Below are 18,934 nucleotides of genomic sequence, written 5' to 3'. Positions count from 1 at the left end.
AGTCCACAAACTCAAACATTTATGGTAAAGATTTTGACATGGATGCTAAGAATATTCAGTGGGGCAGAGGGAGGGGTTTTTTCAATAAATGATGCTGGGAAAGGTGTATTTTCTTATTCAGAAGATGAAATGGGATCCATGCCACACATCAACACAACTTAAAAATGTTTTACTCATTGCTGTTGAGTTGATGTGGACTCATAGTAGCTCAAGGCGGGGGATGAGTTGGACCTTCCCTACAGGGCTTCCAAGCTTGTCAATCTTTACAGAAGCAGACTGCCAAAACGTTTCCCTCTGAGCAAATGGTGAGTTTGAACCATCAGCCTTTTTTGGTTAGCAGGTAAGCTCTTTATCCACTAGATAACCAGGATGCCCCCAAATGTCCTCTATGCTCTAACTACGAAAATATTTGATTTACAAATAAGGAATCCTACTTCGCGGAATTTCATTTATCACGGTAGGGCCTAGAACCAATTAACCGCGATAAACGAGGGTTCACTGTATTGTGTTCTTAGGGGGTTAAAGATTCATCATATTATGAAACATACATGCATTTGTCCTAAAGTAAAATTCAGTGAAGGGACTTAATAGATCTACACTAGAGGACCACGAGGGGATAGGCCAAATGTTTATTAAAAAGCGAATAACTAGGCACATAACATAATTAGGTACAGCATATTTTACATTAGAGACATTTTTGGGTCAATATACCTACTGAATACACCACAGTGAGCAGCACCCAAACCCTAGAAAGCAGGGTAGTTCAGAAGAAATAGAATCGGAGTCCCTGTACATAATAAATTTATTAATTTTTAAAAGCAAACAGGCATTGGTGACTTTTTCATCCAGAGATAAATAATTAAGTATTGTGCTTAAATGAATTTGTGCAGCAACCTTTTCATGGGCAAGGCACCATATATATTTGAGTATAAGCTGACCCGAATATCAGCCAAGGTACCTAATTTTATCATAAAAACTACATTAAAATGTGCTGAAGGACTTGGCTTATACATGAGTATATATGGTAATTAATTCTCAATATAAGGGCCCATAGAACTCTCTGTTTACTAAGTGGAAACACTCAATGTAAATACTCTTCCCTAGCTCGGTCTTGAGTAGATCCCCCTGCTAACTCACAAGGGACATTCGACTTGAGAGAAAAATCTTACTTTATTGTAATCACATTACCGAGATCTGGGGGTTGCTACATCAGTATTACCTAGCTTGGCATGAGCAGTATACTTCCAGGTCACATGTGATATGTCATGGTTGTTATTTAGAAGTACCTGAATGGTTTCCCTGACCACCTCATTGGACGCTCCCATGGTGCCAGTATGAAGCTTTGCGTTGTGGATGTTTACTAAATAATTGTTCTGGGAAGGAATAAGCGTGTGAATGAGAAGTACAGAACCTACCTACTACATTTGAAGAGAAATACATCTGGATTTAAGTATTCAAGAAAGGATCCATGAAAGTGTTACTCTTCGAGCTGAAACCTGGAAGGGCTGTTCCAATTGGGGTGGGGTGGGGGTTTCTCTTCATATTACATTTTAGCCTCCAGAGGTCTGGTCTTTTCAGGCGAGTCAGGAGAAGCCTCAACATTCCAGAATCACAAGATGTGCCACACTTTTAAACAGATGGAGGCAATTAGAGCAAGGTTTTAAATTTCAGCAAAATGATAACTTTGCCATAAGGGCCATGCACTTAAAAAAAGGACTGCATGATGCCTTTCCTGTAAAAGTAAGCCTCATACCAGAGAACTGGTCCACAAACCAAAGAGAGCTTCGGGAGCCTGTGGAGGGATGAGCTCTGCATCTGGTCCTGCTGCTTTCCCTGGTCGGCACAGCTTCATTCCGAGGACTTGCATGTGGTCTCTAACCACAGCCAAGCTACCAGGTTGCCTGCTCTCCTAAACATGGAGGCCATGAAGTTAGAGACATAGGTAAATGAAAACAGGCACCACCAAACCGATGTAAGGGGAAATTAAGATGTCTCAACAGATTCATTAAAGTGAAGAGACTGAATCAGTGATCAAAAGCCTACCGACAACAACGAAAGTCCTGAATCGGATGGCCACACTGCAAGATGCTACTTAATATTCAGGCAAGAATTGATACCAATTCTGTTAAAATGCTCCCCAAAAAATAGTGGCAGAAAAAATTTTTGAACTCTTTATTAATCCAAAGACACGACAAAGAAATTACACACCAATATTCCATATGAATATAGATGCAAAAATCCTCCACAGAGTACAAGTGAACAGAATCCAATAGCAAACTGAGTCTCGTAATATAACCAAATGGGATTTAGTTTAGGAATATGCAGGTAGGAATTCCATCGACATAATGCCCCACATCAGTAGAACAAGGAAAAGAACCACAAGACCATCTGTATGAATGTAGAACAAGCATTTGATGAAGTGTAATACCTTTCCTACTAGACATCCCGAGCAGACTAGGAGAGAAATTCCTTAATATGAAACATCAACAACCAACATTATTATTCTTAATGAAGAAAAACTGAGTGTTTTCCCCTTGAAATTGGGAAAAGTGTACACTGTCACCACTTCTATTCAATATCATATTACAAGTCCTCATCAGAACAGTAAGATAAGAAAAATGAATGAAAAGTATCCAGACTGAAAAGAAGTGAAATTATTTCTATTCATGGTTGACAGGATCCTACATATAGAAATTCTCACACTCCACAAAGAAACTTCAAGAGATAATAGAGGTGTTTATGAAAAATGCATGGTATGAGGTCAATAACAATAAATATCAGGTAGATTTCCATCAGCTAGCTGTGAGAAATGTGCAAGGGGTATTAAGGAAATTATTCCATTATGACAACATATAAGAGAATAAAATACCTAGAAATAAACTTAACCATAGATGTAAATGACTTATAAAATAAAAACTACAAACCACTGCTGAAAGATATTAAAGAAGGCTTAAATAAATAGAAATATGTTCTATGTTCATAGATGAGGAGACTTGTTATTGTTAAGGTGTCAGTTCTACTACCTAAAGTGACCTATATTTGCAATGCACTCATGATTAAAATGCCAACAGCTTTCTTTACAGGAATGAAAAAAGCCAAACCTCAATTTTATATGAAGGGGTAAGAGGCACCAGATAGCTAAGATAATGTTGAAAGAAAAGATCAAAGAGACCCCATACATCCTGATTTTAAACATATCACATTGATAATCGAAATAGCCTGGGACTAGTAAAAGGTTGCACACATAGACCAGTGGTATAGAATCAAAGTCCACAAACTCAAACATTTATGGTAAAGATTTTGACATGGATGCTAAGAATATTCAGTGGGGCAGAGGGAGGGGTTTTTTCAATAAATGATGCTGGGAAAGGTGTATTTTCTTATTCAGAAGATGAAATGGGATCCATGCCACACATCAACACAACTTAAAAATGTTTTACTCATTGCTGTTGAGTTGATGTGGACTCATAGTAGCTCAAGGCGGGGGATGAGTTGGACCTTCCCTACAGGGCTTCCAAGCTTGTCAATCTTTACAGAAGCAGACTGCCAAAACGTTTCCCTCTGAGCAAATGGTGAGTTTGAACCATCAGCCTTTTTTGGTTAGCAGGTAAGCTCTTTATCCACTAGATAACCAGGATGCCCCCAAATGGATTATGTACCTAAATGTGCAAAGGAAAACTACAAAACTCTTAGAAGGAAATTCAGGAGCAATGCTGTGGTTCCTAGCTTTTGACAATAAATGACCTAATATAATAACAAAAGCATAAATGACAAAAGATAAAATAAATAAATGAGACCTAATAAAAATGAAAAAACTTTTGTTAATCAAAGGACTTTAAAAAACAAGTGAAAAGTTAAGGTACTGACAGAGACAAACTTCATAAGGATCTAATAACCAAAATATATATAAGAATTTGATACCAACAAAGACAATCTAATTTTCAAAATGGGCAAGATATACTTAAATAGGTTTTTTTCACCAAATAGGACATTCAAGTGATCTCAAAATACATGAAAAGAAGATCAATGCCATCATCCATCAAAGAGAAGCAAATAAAACCCCCACAAGATACCATTTCATTCCCACGAGGACTAAAGCAAATGTTGGCAAGGATGTGAGAAAACTAGAATCCGTACCCACTGCACGTGCGAATGCAAAATGGTACAACTGCTGTGGGAAACTAGGTGGAGGTTTTTCTAAGGATTAAAAAAAAACTACCACATGGTCCAGTAATTTTACTCAAGTATATGAGTATAAAGGTATAGACTCACTGTTCTTGAGTTGATTCTGACTAACAGTAGCCCTATAGGTTTAAATGGAATTGCCTTATAAACGTTTCAAAGTTTTAAGTCTTTACAGAGCAGACTGGAACATCTTGTAAGTGGAGACTCAATCAGATACTTGCACACCAATGCAGACTGCTGCTTCATTCACAATGACAAAAGATGGAAACCACGCAAGTACCCATTCGAGGATGAATGGAGTAACAAAATGTGGTACATAAGTAAAATGGAATTGTTTGTAGCAATCAAGAGAAATGGTCTCCCCCCCGCAAAACAGTTTTCTTGACATATGATTCATGTGGCTTAAATATATTAAAAAGAGTTGTACAATCATCACCATCGACAATTTCACAGCATTTTCTTTCCTCTTGTACCCATTATTATTAGCTCTCCATTTCCCTTAACTTTTCCTGTCAAAACCCTAAAACCCCAAACAAAACTCACTGCCGCCGAGTCGGTGCTGACTCAGAAACCCAATAGGATGGGGCAGAACTGTTCCTGTGAGCTTCCAAGACTGGAATTCTGTACAGGAGGAGAAAGCCCTGTCCACCGCAATGATTTAGTTTAGTACTGTGAAAATAGTACAGCATGGCAGGGAGACTAACATATGCCTCTCTTGGTCGCCGGATAAGACTAGCCAAATTTGAGGGAAGAATAGGCGAGGGAAGATCTGGGCAGTCGCAGCAGCTCATTCAGGAGTGTTTGGTTGCATGGTTGTGGGTACCAGCGTAGGGGCATGAACAGGTGAGAAGGTGAAAGACGAAAGGGGCTCATTCATATTCCTCACCAATCCTGAATCAGCACTACTGGTGGATGGATGGGAGGCTACGAAGCCATCACAGGAAAAGGGCCTGGTCAAAGGGGTCGTCCTATGGACACAGGCTGGAGAAGAGAAGAGGCAGAGGAGATTTCTGGAGGTCTTGGGAGACAGTCCATTTAGGTCCAAGAAGGGATCTATTTTCAGAGAAAGGGTTGACACAGGCCTTCCTTGGGTGAGGCAGACTTTTCCAGTCACGTTCAGACTACATTCCCTGGAGAGAAATGCAAAGCATCCATCTTCTGCACAGAACCCACACAAGCATGTCAGGATGGACGGACAGTATTCCAATCAGAGAGGCTCAGTGCACACCGAAAAAGATGAACTCATAGCACAGTCCCTGTTGGTTTGCATTTTCAAGACTGTGCACCACATCACCAAACATCAGAAGATTTCCATGATATAAAGATGCCTAACTGAAGTATAGAGAAACAAAATGTCTGTGGAGCACACTTTGGGGTTGGGGGGATATCAGAAGGAAATTCAGTGGCCAAAGTATAGTGAAAGCCAACCATCCACGTATTCTTCCTTGCCATGAGCAGGTAACATTGAAAGAAAAATTCAAGGCTATTTTCAGTTTGAAAACATACTTGGAAAAAAAAGACGAAAACAAAAACTAGATTTTCATCTGATTCACAGCAGCAGGCTTGTGTGTGCCTGTGTGTTGGAAACATTCTGAAAAATTTATAACCTTCTCTTGAAATCAAATAAGCCAATTTTTTATTAAGAAGGCATTTATTGTGATGAATGGTACTTTTATTGCAATTCAATAGTCTTGATGATTCTTGGTAGGTTTATATTTCTGTTTGTGCCTCTCCAGATTGTCCAAATGATCTAGGATGAACATCTATGACATTTGTAAAAGGATCAGCACACGGGGTTTTAAAAAACACTTCAGCTAACTTATAAGGGAAAAAGGGAAAAAAAATCTAGCTTCCTCTAACTTTAGAAAAATAACCGTACCTTCTCCGTGCAACAGTGATGGGTCCAGAAGTTCCATCATGTACTCGATTTCAGTGTCCAGTTCCAGCATGTCACACTGCGCTATGACGTAGGTCAGGACCGGCAGGAAGTCGTCAGCGCCGTACATCCTCCCTGGGATTGCAAAGAAAGGGGAGGATCGGAATATTTTACTCGTGTTTATTGCTTTCATATTCTACTTGCTATTTTTATCAGCTGGTAGAGGAGTCGTTTTGGAGAGATGTGTTATTTCTAAACAGGTGTGGATATTTCTAAAATTTTATGCAGACCATATGTCCTTCAGTGACCATGTTCTTTGATTAGCCCTAATTTACAAATTCAGAGTGAATGTGGTACAGAAAATAAACATTAATTTTTTTCTTTCCATGTTCTGATGTATATTGAGTTCTGCAATAGAACTGAATGTTTTTTAATATTTTAACCTTCAGAAATATTAATAAAACTAAACTCAGAGTAGGAATACATTTTATAGTCAATGTGAGCATACAGTAAATTTAAGTTGCCAATTCAGAAACTGTTGAATATCTAGATTGTGGTATTAACCAGTATATATGCAGGGGCTTCAAAAAGTTGGTGGAAAATCTCTATCGTTCAGTTCTATTTTTCCAGGAATTTTTTTGAAGCCCTCTCATATTTTCAGTGGCAAAAATTGTTTTAATCTTTATTTCTAGTTCTTTATAGTAATGCTTCCTAACTTGGAATGACTCCTCGTCTGGAAGCATTTTGGTCACCATGCCTGCAGGGGGGGAGTGTAAATGGCTTCTAGTTTGCTGTCAAACTTCCAGTTATATATAGGACAGCCTCAAAGCAAAGTATCTGATATAAAATATCTACAGGGCCAAAGCAGAAGAATCATGCTTTAGAAGAATAAACCCTTATAATATTTTGAGAACTTTTATAAATTACTTAATGCATTTTATGAATAGTTGCTATATATGAAATGTGCAAATTTAAGAGGTAATATTCCTGTGTTATCATTATCTGCCCAAGAGCTCACACTTTAATAGTATCGCTCAAAACTCTGTTATCTGTAATCTTAATTCCATTGAGTTGATTCTGACTCTTAGGGACCTTATGTAGGGTTTCTGAGACAGTAAATCTTTTTTTTTTTTTTTAATCATTTTATTGGGAGCTCTTACAGATAACATAACAGTCCATAGTTCAAGCATATCCAGAAGTATTGTACAATTGCTACCACACAATCTTTCAAAACATTTTCTTTCATCTTGAACTCCTTAATGTCAGACCCCCTTTATCCCCTCCGTCCCCCCTTCCTCTGGCCCTTATTTCTTTATTTGCCATATGTAACACCATCCAAGATATCCATTCACATCCCATTCTGTTTTCGCTCCGCTCAAGTGTGGTTATACAGTGAGACTGTAAGTCTTTTCAGGAGTAGCTACTCTCATCTTTCTCTGGCAAAACTCTTTGTAAAGTACATACATTCTTACCGACTAAAGCAGTGTTTATTAGCGCCTACTGCCTCTCCACAAATTTTCACTTGGAGGAGACACAGTTAATAGTCCATGGAATGACATTAGTCTTACTGAAACTCTGGAACAATGAATTCAGGGTTCATTCATTAGCCATCCTTGGAGTGTAGTTGGGTTGTGAAACACAAGGTTAGCAACTTGAAACCACCAGCGGCTCCACAGGAGAAAGATGAGGCTTTCTACTCATAAAGTCTCGGGACAGTTCTGGTCTGTTCGATAGGATCTCTATGAGGCAGAATGGGCTCCTTAGCAGTCTTGGTTTTCAAAGCTATAAGAAGCAGGACAGGAATAATCCGGTGTATTCTGTCACAACTTTGTGACTCTAATGTATTAAAGAGGGGGAGAGGCCAGAGCTTTAAAGAAATTATATTACTGCTGAATGCTCATGTTTTTGGCACATACTGTAAATCACTGAACAAAATGTACTGATAATAGCTAAAATGTCCACTTCTCTTGATTTTCATGGTTGACACATCTAATCTTCACCTTATGACTATAGATGTAGGAATGGTGGCTTAGAAAGGTGATTAATCAGGCCAAAGTCATAGTTACTCATCTAATTCACAGAGTGAACTTAGACTCTAGAGATTTGTAACCACTATTTTGAACTAAATTTGTAATTTAGTTGGCATCATACAAAATCTTGTTGCTCTTACCTATTTACTTTATTTGGGATTATTATGTGTTAAGAGGCTCTGGTGGTATTGGGACTAAATGCTCAGCTGCTAGCTGAAAGGTTGGCCATTCTAATCTACCAGTTGATCTGGGGTGGCCGGGGATTGGGGGGATGGGGTAGTCTGTTTCCACAAAGATTACACACCCTGGAAAGCCAATGGGCTGTTTTGCTGTTCTTTAGGGTCATTATGAATCAGAATCAGGTTTGTTTTTTGGTTTATTTACTTGTTGCATATCACTTATTTTCCAGATACCAGAGTAACATTGTTATTTTTGTGAGCTCCTTGGTGAGTAAAAGATAGAAGGGAAGGGAAGTTGGGAACCAGAAAACCTGACATGTCTTGGACCAATGATTAGTGCTGAGGGCAGCAACAAAGAGTCATGAGCATGGTCACCTTACCTGAGTTGTTCCCCATGACAGTGTAGATGAGTTTGCAGACTCTCAGCAGTAGCATGACTTTCTTTTCTGGTGAATACATCTTCTGCATGGTCATGAATTTGACCTTGATTTTTTCTACATCTACAAAGTCAGGGGTCGGGGCAAAGACTCCCAGCTCCTGCGGGTTCCTCTGTCGCACCAGCTGCAAGTTATCTTTCAGCTGTTTCCATGAGCCATCAGCCACATGGAAGTCCTTCAGCATGGTCTCCACGTGCCCCTTCAAGGGTTTCAGGATGCACTTGTGCATCGCTTTTTCCAACACCACATCTGTCAAAGAAAATGCAGCTACTGTTACCACTGTCTGCAGAGAAAAGAAAGAAATTCACAATCTGCTTCCTCAGAATGAGTGCCTAAAACACCCATTCATTAGATATAGGCCAGCTAAGCTAAAACTAAACTCTTCACTAGAAAACAAAACAGAGAGGTTTTATGACTCTCATGTTTTTCTGTAAAGCTAGGAAAACATTCTTATAATCAATGATGACTTCTGATTTTAATAAATTCTTATTTTCTCTTATATACAATCAATATAACTCAATATATTTGTTTAAGCTATTTTTATCAACTTTTTCTCCTTCCCTCCCACAACTACAGGCAAATATTTTTAGAGTATCCGCTCCCCCCATCAAATCCTTCAACCAATTATCCAATTGAAAGGAAAGTAAGTATGTTATCTTAAAGGATTTTCTATTAGCAAGGTTCAAGATTCCTAAAATATTTATTGATAAATAAGTGCTGCATGTGATCCTACTTTTAATTCTAAACACCCCTGCCCCAGTTTTCCCCAGTTGGTCTGAAGGGCATTCTATTACTGGGACTCCTTGGGAGATTTGAATAGCCTGCAGATTCTACAGTAATAACGCACCCGTGTTAGTTTTCTGAGTTTGATAGCTTTATTTAGCTCTTGTTGCCAGGAATATTCACTGAGGGTGTTATGGTTTAGGGGCCTGGTGTCCACAGTGTAATCTCAGAACATTCAGGGGGAAAGATGAACATACATGTGTGTGTGCAAACAGAAGGAGAGAGGCTAAAGTAAGTAAGATAAAGTGCCAACGTTTGGGAAACTTGGGTGAAAGCCAGACACAACTTCTTTGTACTATTTTTGCATTTTTTTCCCGTGAGTCTGAAATTATTTCAAAATAAAAGTCAAAAAAGAATTTAGAACTGTATTTCTGTTCAGTTAGAAACCACTTTCTGGTGCAGAAAGCATTCTTTCCCTTCCTTCTTTGCATGGCTGCACAACGGCGTAGCTTTCTGGGCTGACACGGAAATGATCAATTCCATACAACCAGGGATCCAGAGCTTAAGATGCTCTATCAGTATTAAACTCTCTGCTTTGGCAACATTAACTTTCCAATCTCAATTATTTACATGTTCTCATCCTCAGAAACCATACTTAACGTATAAACCTTTAAAGTAATTCCAATTTGGAAACTGTGAGGCTGCATACGTCCAAGATTGGAAATAGTTGAATCATCTCTCTGACCTTTGGAATACCCAACATAGGATCATATCTTATTGAATCAAAAGCATTATGTATTGTTAGAAGACCAGGCACAAAAAGAAAGCTAAGCCAGATGCACAAACACCTAAAGCAATTTTCCTGTGCCCCAAAGTTAAAACTGATTAACAATTTAATTCTAATCCCACAAAGGTCACCTTCCCAGCCCATTTTCTTTGATGCACTGCCTCTATATCCTATCCAAGAGAATTATTTATTTAAATATATGTGTTTAAATAACCATAGAAATAAAAGGTGAAGCAGAAGGCATTGTACAATGAAAAAAACAAGACCACAACAGACAGAATAATGTATCCACTTCATATCTGGCATTAAAACAAATTACGTGGCTTATCTTAGTTTTTCTATTAATAAACATGTGCAGCTCTGACACTTTTTTGATGTTACCCTACACGGCCATCGCAATGAAAAGGCAACAGCAACCCCTATTACTGAGCACCCCCAACAGGCTATGTTAAGTGCCTTACTATCTGATTTCATTGAGTCCTTGCAATTAAGGATAGGACTTTTACCTCTCGTTGGAAGAGCCACTTCCTAATAGTCACTAGAAATGTACATGAATGTTCGCAGCAACAACATTTATAACAGTCAAAGTCTAGAAATAACTCTAGAATGCTGTTTGATGTTGTGGATCCAGTCTGTACTAGCTGATTGTGGTGCTAGGAGATCCTGGGCTATAATCCCTGGGGGAAGGAGCCTTGGTAGCGTAGTGGGTTACTCATTGGGCTGCTTCCCCCCCACCAGCGGATCTGCAGGAGAAAGATGAGGCTTTCTTCTCTAAAGATTTACAGCCTTGGAAACCCACACAGGGTAGCTAAGAATCAGAATCAAGTTCATGGCAGTAAGTTGGATTTGAGTTCATCCGTATGGGCTCTGTGAATTAGGTACGGGACTATTAAATGCAAAGTTGGTGGTTCAAACAGTGCCATGGGGAAAAGATACAGCGCTCTGCTGCTGTAAAGATCTACAGCCTCGGACACCCTCCATCAGGGAGCTGTGAGGAGCACCAACTCCAGGGCAGTGAATTATTACCATTTGTGGCAGTCCTTTTTATGGACGCCGGCCATTGGTCTTTTTACCGTGGAGATGTTAACCTTTCCGATAGCCGCTGAGTGCTTAATGCTTTGACCACCAGGCTCCATGTACAGTGGAATTCTGACACTGCAGAGTACATTCAATAAAATACGAGTGCACTATTGCTCCAAACACAGCAGGGATAATAAGCTCACAGATATGTTACATGAAGGAAGCCAGGCATAAAAGAGTATCTACTAAAGCCTTTTGTTTATATGAAGTTCAAAAATCAGGTGAAAGTCAGTTTATAGCGATAGAAGTCTCGTGGCAGTTACTCTCGTGTTGATGCTGATTGCAAAGGCTACATACAGGGTAGAATGTTCTGTATCTGGGTGATGCTTACATAGGTGTGTGCACATTTTAAAGTTTGTAGAGCTGAGAAATTAAGATAGGTGTACTCGCCTGGATGTAAATTACTTCCCAGTAAACAAATATAAAGAAAACAAGCAGAAACACCTGGAGTCCCACTTTGTGATTTTGCACCCTGAAATCCCAGGGCAAGTTTTAACTTGCTAGAAGTAGCCTGGATGCTACTGGGCCAGATTGTGAAGACAAATCGCTTTCAGATGATGTGTGCAGTTGGGGGTGAGAGTTGATGGTGTAGAGCTCCAAGCAACTATGTGGGTTGCCCTATGCCACTCACCGGTGCTGCCAGGAAAGTGGGTATCGACCTTTGCACCAAACCCCATCCTCAGGTTAACTGGGGATGTGGGAATCTGTTAGGAGAACTCACCCTGAGACCAACTAAAAAGTTAGTCATCCATTCTCTTAAAACCCAAAATGGGGGCAGGGAGGTACTGGCATTCGATTTTATGTTGTAGTCTAGTTTATAAGGGCATAATTACAAAATAAAAAGATGGGTTCCCTCTGCATCCCTGTCCAGGGCTTCATCTCTATGCCCCTCACTCCAAACAGCCTCAATCAGCAGAAGAAACAGGAAAACGTACAAATGAAAGGAAGGGACAGGCACCCAGTTGGTTTTCACCAGCAGGAAAAACAGGGCTCTGCTTTTAAACGAAATGATCTGAAGTCAGAACAGGAACAGAGAATCTTTCAGAAGCGTGGACTAGCTCAGACCAAAGCAGAACAGAAGGGTTACATTTATCATATATGAAGACTTTTGGTTGTTTTCTATAACCTCTGACTACTACAATTTTACCAAAACAAAGCAAAATATTTCAAATTGTCAGAAAAATGACATCCACTGTGTACTTCACATGCATTGATGCTTAACAAATCCCAAAAAGGGAGCATAATTATTATCTTACAGATGAGGCAACTGAGACCCAAATTGATTCATGACACCTGGCTAGCCAAAGGGGGAGCCAAAATTAAAAGCCAAGAACTCAAGCGCCAGAGTTTTTGGAAAGGTATCGATTGAATTGAACCACAAACAAGCACGCATACAAGAACAGGCACCTAACATTTTCCACTACATTATGAAGAAATAAGAAAGAAAGCCAACCAAAACAAAAAACGAAACCCAGGAAAGATAATTAGATGCTTTTTATTTTTTAGGGTCCATTAAGGTCTTTTATATCTTTCTAGCAATGAGAAGCATACCATGGAATTATGTGAGCAACAACACTGTGAATTTTAGAAACGATATGTTAGCCATACTAGCTGAATGCCTGAATCTGGAACCACGTCTTTTGTTTTTGTTTGATAATATGTGTATAGCCAGTGGTCTCAAAGCTCATGAGAGAAATAGTAAGGCACACGGTGGTGGTTTCTATTCTCCAGCCCTTCATGTAGCCAGCCCACTGTCGTGATCTATAAGAAGTGATGAGGTAGTGGCTTCTGGTATTGCCAAAAGCGATTCACTTGCCCTCTTAATAGATGGCAGAGTTTGTCTATGACTCCACTCTGTCCCGAAGCTTGAATTCCAGAGAAGGGATGCAGAGATCAGACAGAGGGCTGTATATGAATGGGAAATACATTGGCATGTTTTGTATTATGCTTGCTCACCCATGCTTGAGTAGGGGAAGTGAGAGCCTGAGAAGCAAAAGTGAAATTCAGAGAAGGCAGATGTGTCTTAGAAAGAAGAGGGGAACCATGTAGCCACAGCTAGATTCACTCTGTCTGTGTGGCTGGCCATCCATGCTCTATTAAGCCACTTATCACTGCAGACATGTGGAGCGCAGTCATGCCGGAGACTGCCGGGAGACACGTGGAACATTCCATCTAAAGAAGAGAGGGTGCTGTGGGGTACTTACACTTGTACTCCCGGCACTGACTAGTTGAAATCTGTTTCTGGAGGCTGGGAGGACACTCATTTTCCAGCCTTCCTTTTCCAAGGATTCTGGTGGTATGATATGTAAAATGCTACAGGTGTAGACCAATGGAAACCAGACTGCGTGCAAAGAACAGAAATGAGAGGGACAAAGAAGGGCACCATCCATGCTTTGAGCTCAGGATTGCTAATGGAGCAAGTCAAATAGCCCAGGCTTGGGTTTTAGAGGACTTCCTGTTGAGAAGTCAGGTGGTTCTAAGTCCTGACAGAGGAAGCAAAAAAATAGGAGGAACCATGTGGAAGGAAGGTTTCAGCAGAATCCACATTAGGAAACGGAAAAGTACAGGTTGTCTTCATGTACTATTTTATGTTAAATCTGTTATGCTGATGCAAGGGCCTTCTAGTAAAAGGCTTTTCTGGCAAGGGAGAGAAGGCAGATCTTCCTTATGAAATCCCAAAACATTTATATAGCTTCTCTCCATTCTAGCAGGTGGAGCGGAATTATCTTCTTTCCTTTGTGTGGGGGCAGATTTAGTGACTTGTTGCCAAAGAGAAAGCATGGAAAATAAGAAAAGGTAATTTCATAGTGGTGAAACCTGGCAAATAGTACTTGGGCCAGGGATCAAGTTTAGTAACATCAGTGATATTAATGTTGCAGTAGTTCGCGCCTATGTACAACAGAACGAAGCACTGCCTGGTCCTGTGCCATCCTGCCGTTCGAGTTTAACATTGCAGTCACTGTGCCAATCCCCCTTCTGGAGGGTCTCTGTTTTCACTGCACCTCTACTTTACCAAGCACGATTTCCTTCTCCAGGGACCGGTCTCTCCTGATGTCCAAAGTATGTGAGACAAAGTCTCATCACCCATAACTCTAAGGTGTATTCTGGCTATATTTCTTCCAAGATAGATTTGTGTGGGTTTTTTTTAAGTTCCATGGTACTTTAAATATTCTTTACTAGCAACATAATTGAAATACATCCATTCTTTTTTGGTCCTCTTTATTGATTGTCCAACTTACACATATAAATGAAATGAAGGAAAATACCATGACTCGGTGCACGTTAGTCCTGAAAGGAATATCACTGCTTTTCAACACTATAATACGAAGTCTTATGCAGCAGATTTAACTAATGCAATGCTTCGTTTTATCTCTTGATTGCTTCTTCCATGAGTACTGACTGTGGATCCAAGCAAGACAAAATCCTTTACAACGTCAATCTATTCTCCACTGATCTTGATGCTACCTACTGGTCCAGGTGTGAGGATTTGGGTTTTCTTTACTTGTGAGTTGTCATCCACACTGAAGGTTGCAATCCTTATCTTCTTCAGTAAGTGCTCCAAGTCCTCCTTACTTCCCTCAAGGGAGGTTGAGTCATCTGTATATTGCATGCTGTTAATAGTCTTTCTTCAATCCTGATACCACCTTCTTCTTATAATCCTGCTTCTCAAATTATTTTCAGCATATAGATGGAATAAAGTACTGTGAGAGGATCCAACCTTCTCCTGATTTTAAACCATGCAGATTCCCTTGTTCTGTTTGCACAACTGCCTCTTGATCCATGAGCAGGTTCTGCATGAGCACGATGTGGTGTTCTGAGATTACTATTCTTCTCAAGGCTATCCATAGTTTGCTTTGATCCGCATATTCAAATGCCTTAGCACAGTCACTAAAACACAAGTAAACCTCATTCTGGGATTCTCTGCTTTCAGCCAAGATGCATCTGACATCAGTAATGATATCCCTTGTTCATGTTCTCGTCTAAATCCATCTGAATCTCTGGGAGCTCCCTGTCAATGTACTACTGCAACCATTGTTGGATGATCTTCAGCAAAGTTTTACTTGCATATGATAGTAATGATAGTGTTCTATAAGTTGAGCAATCTGATGGTTACAAAAATGAATCACCTCCATTCAGTTGACCAAGTAGTTGTCTTCCAGATTTCCTAGTGTAGATGAGTGAGTGTTTTCAGAGATTCATTGGCTTGTTGAAACATTTTAATTGGAGCTTTGCTTTTGGCTACTGCTTTCAGTGCAGCATGAAATTATCTATAGGTTGTCATACTGTGGTGACGTGTGTGTTGCTGTGATCCTGGATGCTATGTTACCAGTATTTCAAATGGCAGCAGGGTCTCAAGTGAAACGGTTTCAGTAGAGCTTACAGACTAGGAAGAAGGAATTGGCTGTGCATTTCTGAGGAACTAGCCATAGAACACCTTAGGGACAGAACTGAAATATTGAAAGACACTGAAAGCCTCATGAATAGAAGTAGAACCTTGCCAGAGACAGGTGCCAGAAGATGAGAATCTCAGGTCAGAAGGCCTTCAAACTATGATTAGGGAATAGCTGTCTTCATAAAGGAGAGTTGATCATCAGGATGGGGGTGGGGTAAAGTTTACGCAAGTAAAGCCGTTGGTACCTTCATTTGCTGATGGGGCATGATTCAAAATGAGAAGAAACAGCTGAAAATATCAATGAATAATCGGAATGTGGAAAGTAAAGTGTGGAACTAGGGAAATTGGAAGATGTGAAAATGAAATGTTGTTGTTAGGTGCCGTGGAGTTGTTCTGACCCATAAGGACCTTCCACACAACACATGAAACAGCGCCCAGTCCTGCGCCACCCTCACCATTGCTCCCGTGCTTGAGTCCATTGGTGTCGCCCCCAGGTCAATCCATCTGCTTGAGCCCTTCCTCCTTCCACTGCCTCTCTACTTGACCAAACATGCTGGTATTCTCTACTTTCAGTCAAGACTCATCTGACATCCACAATGACATCCCTTGCTCCACATTTTCTTCTGAATCCCCAGCCAGGATTCAGGGAAGAAGGACAATAAATTGTTCATTTTGTCCCCTTCTGCTATTGTTCGAACTATTTTAATTTTATAGTGAGTTTGTGCTTATGAATTAAATTATTTGAATGTTATGCAGATTAATAAAATATTTCACTTTGACATTAAAATCTGTGCTTCTGCAAGTGACTTGAAAAATACAGTGAATTTTACAAGAAAAACCATTTTTCCACTCTGTTCAGCCTGAGCTAGTTCAGATATACATATGCACAAGGTTCATTTTAGTTAACTCTAAGTAGGAATAGCCAAGGGTCCCACTAAGTCTAGAGCCGAGTTTCCTCACAATTTGAACAAAAATAAATAGTGGGGACAAGGGGGGGAAAGTTCACAGGATATAGCTTACATTTCCCCCAAGGAATTATCAGATCATTTGATATCTTTATTACTCCAGGGGCTGTTAGACTGGTATGGTATAGGTTTGGGGCTCCATTGCTTACTTAAATGCTCCCGTCTCCCCTTTCCTGAATTAGTGCCTCCTGAATAATTAATAGGTTTAAAAGGATTTTTTTTTTACTCTAGGGGAGAAGGCTGCTATACCTGAGTCCCTCTTAACAAACTAAGTTTCAACAGCTGAAATCTCAAACTACGTAACATTTTCAGTGTTTGATTAACAGCATGCTAACTCTTTCACCCTCTCTCATCAACGTCAGAGATAACACATCTGATGGGATATGACTTTACCTCTGTGGGCTATCTTGCCCAAACTCAGCACCCTAGTGAAACGATAAGAAAAGTCCAGACCACCCCCATCTGCCATAAACCATTCCAGAAGGGAGGTAGTCAACCTTCCCTGCAGGGAGGGATTGGATCAGCATGTTTTGGTTCTGACTTAGATAAATTGTGGCTTGACCTCAAGAACTTTTGGTTTTTCATCTGTAAAAGTGAGGATAATAAATAGGGCCTCTCGAGGCATTAGGAGGATTACAGGAGATTCTATACATAAAAGTGTTCTGTACACAGTAAAGGACCACACACGTGAGGCACTATCAGAATTACTGGTCCTTCACTCAACTCTGGTAAGGGAACACAGAACGCGTGGCTGATTGGACAGGCTCTGTGAATTCAGGCTTCTAAAGGAAGTCCCTCGGCAGTACAAGAGCCTTTATGTCAGGTACACATGCCATCGGAGGTAAGAGAGTAGAGGCTTTGTCTGAAGGACTAGTTCTTAATTGGGGGATGCCACCAGTGTGACAAGGCCATGGACCAGTGAGGACTCAGTCCATGTGGGGTACACCTCACCCAGCTGGCAATCAAAATAGTTTTGAATCAAAATCATGGGTGCCATGGAATTGATTCCAACCTATAGCGACCTTATGCACAAAAGAATAGGCCACCGCCGGTCCTGTGCCATCCTCACAATTGTTCCTATGCTTGAGTGTCAAGGTGTCAATCCACCTTGTCAGGGCCTGCCTCTTTTGCACTGTCCCTCCACTTTACCAAGCGTGATGTCCTTCTCCAGGGACTGGTCTCTCCTGCCAACATGTCCAAAGTTTATAAGATGAAGTCCTGCCATCCTTGCCTCTAAGGAGCACTCTGGCAGTACTTCTTCCAAGACAGATTTATTTATCCTTTGAGCAGTCCACGGTACTTTCCATATATCGTTCTCCAGCACTGCAACTCAAATGCATTGATTCTTCTTTGGTCTTCCTATTCAATATCCCAACATCACATGCATACAAGGTAATGGAAAATAGCAGGGCGTGGGTCACTCACACCTTAATCCTAAAGGTAACATCCTTGTTTTCCCATACTTTAAGGAAGTTTTGTGCAGTAGATTTACCTAATTCAACTGTCTTTTGATCTCTTGGCTGCTGCTTTCATGAGCATTGATTGTGGATCCAAGCAAGACAAAATTCTTGACAACTTCAACCTTTTCTCTATTTAACATAACGTTACCTACTGGTCTATTTATGTAAGCATGGACAGGACCCCACAGTTAGAGTTTTCTTTTCAGTTTGGTTAACAAAATTAACCCCAATTTTCATGTCCTAAAAGTGGCGCAGTGGGTTAAACATTGGGTTGCTAAATGAAAGACTGGCCATTTGAACCTATAAAGATTTATAGTCTTGAAAGCCCCATGGGGAAGCTCTACTTGTCCTGTAGGATTGCTAGGATTCCAAATGGACTCGATGACAGCAGTGGTTTATTTCTGTTTCGTTGACTTGTGGTTGGAACAGTGATATGGTTGGTGAGGTTCTTCTGGCTATGGTCTTTCTAACACTCACCAAGTGACTTTTTCCCAGTGGGTCTGGGATAGAGAAGTTGTGGGATAGGATTGTGTGATTCAGTTGTCAGTGATTGTTAAGAAGGCTAATAGTGATAGTAAAAACTTGTATTTCTAACATGGGGAATTTGTCAATTTTGTCATCCTGCTCAGTAGACAACACCATCTTAGCAGCAGAAGGGAGGGATTTCACTACCATCAAGAAAGAAAGGTCAGGAGTGAGTGTCCTTTGGACGCCAAGGTTCTTCTGCATTGAACTTCCTTGATTCCGAAACAGAAAGCTGTGGCACCAGAGAAGTAGCACAGGAACAGCAGCAGAGGAACGAAGAGCCATAGCAAGAGA

General features: G+C 40.3%; 1 protein-coding gene across 3 annotated transcripts in view; it reads right to left on the bottom strand.

Moving 5' to 3' along the window:
• Positions 1 to 18,934, bottom strand: part of RIN2 (Ras and Rab interactor 2) — a 202,091-nt gene that overhangs the window by 5,388 nt on the left and 177,769 nt on the right. For all 3 annotated transcript variants that reach the window (XM_045295366.1, XM_045295367.1, XM_045295368.1), the window contains 2 exons: positions 8,651 to 8,956; positions 6,065 to 6,196 (listed from right to left, as the gene is read on the bottom strand). In XM_045295366.1, the coding sequence (XP_045151301.1) occupies positions 6,065 to 6,196; positions 8,651 to 8,956 (438 nt within the window). The remainder of the gene's footprint in view (positions 1 to 6,064; positions 6,197 to 8,650; positions 8,957 to 18,934) is intronic.

Source organism: Echinops telfairi, unplaced genomic scaffold (assembly GCF_000313985.2).
Source record: "Echinops telfairi isolate 266 unplaced genomic scaffold, ASM31398v2 ScPeMD7_5592;HRSCAF=6446, whole genome shotgun sequence".
NCBI classification, from domain to species: domain Eukaryota; kingdom Metazoa; phylum Chordata; class Mammalia; order Afrosoricida; family Tenrecidae; genus Echinops; species Echinops telfairi.
Note: the sequence above shows the minus strand (reverse complement) of the source record. Positions and strands in the feature narration are given on the sequence as shown.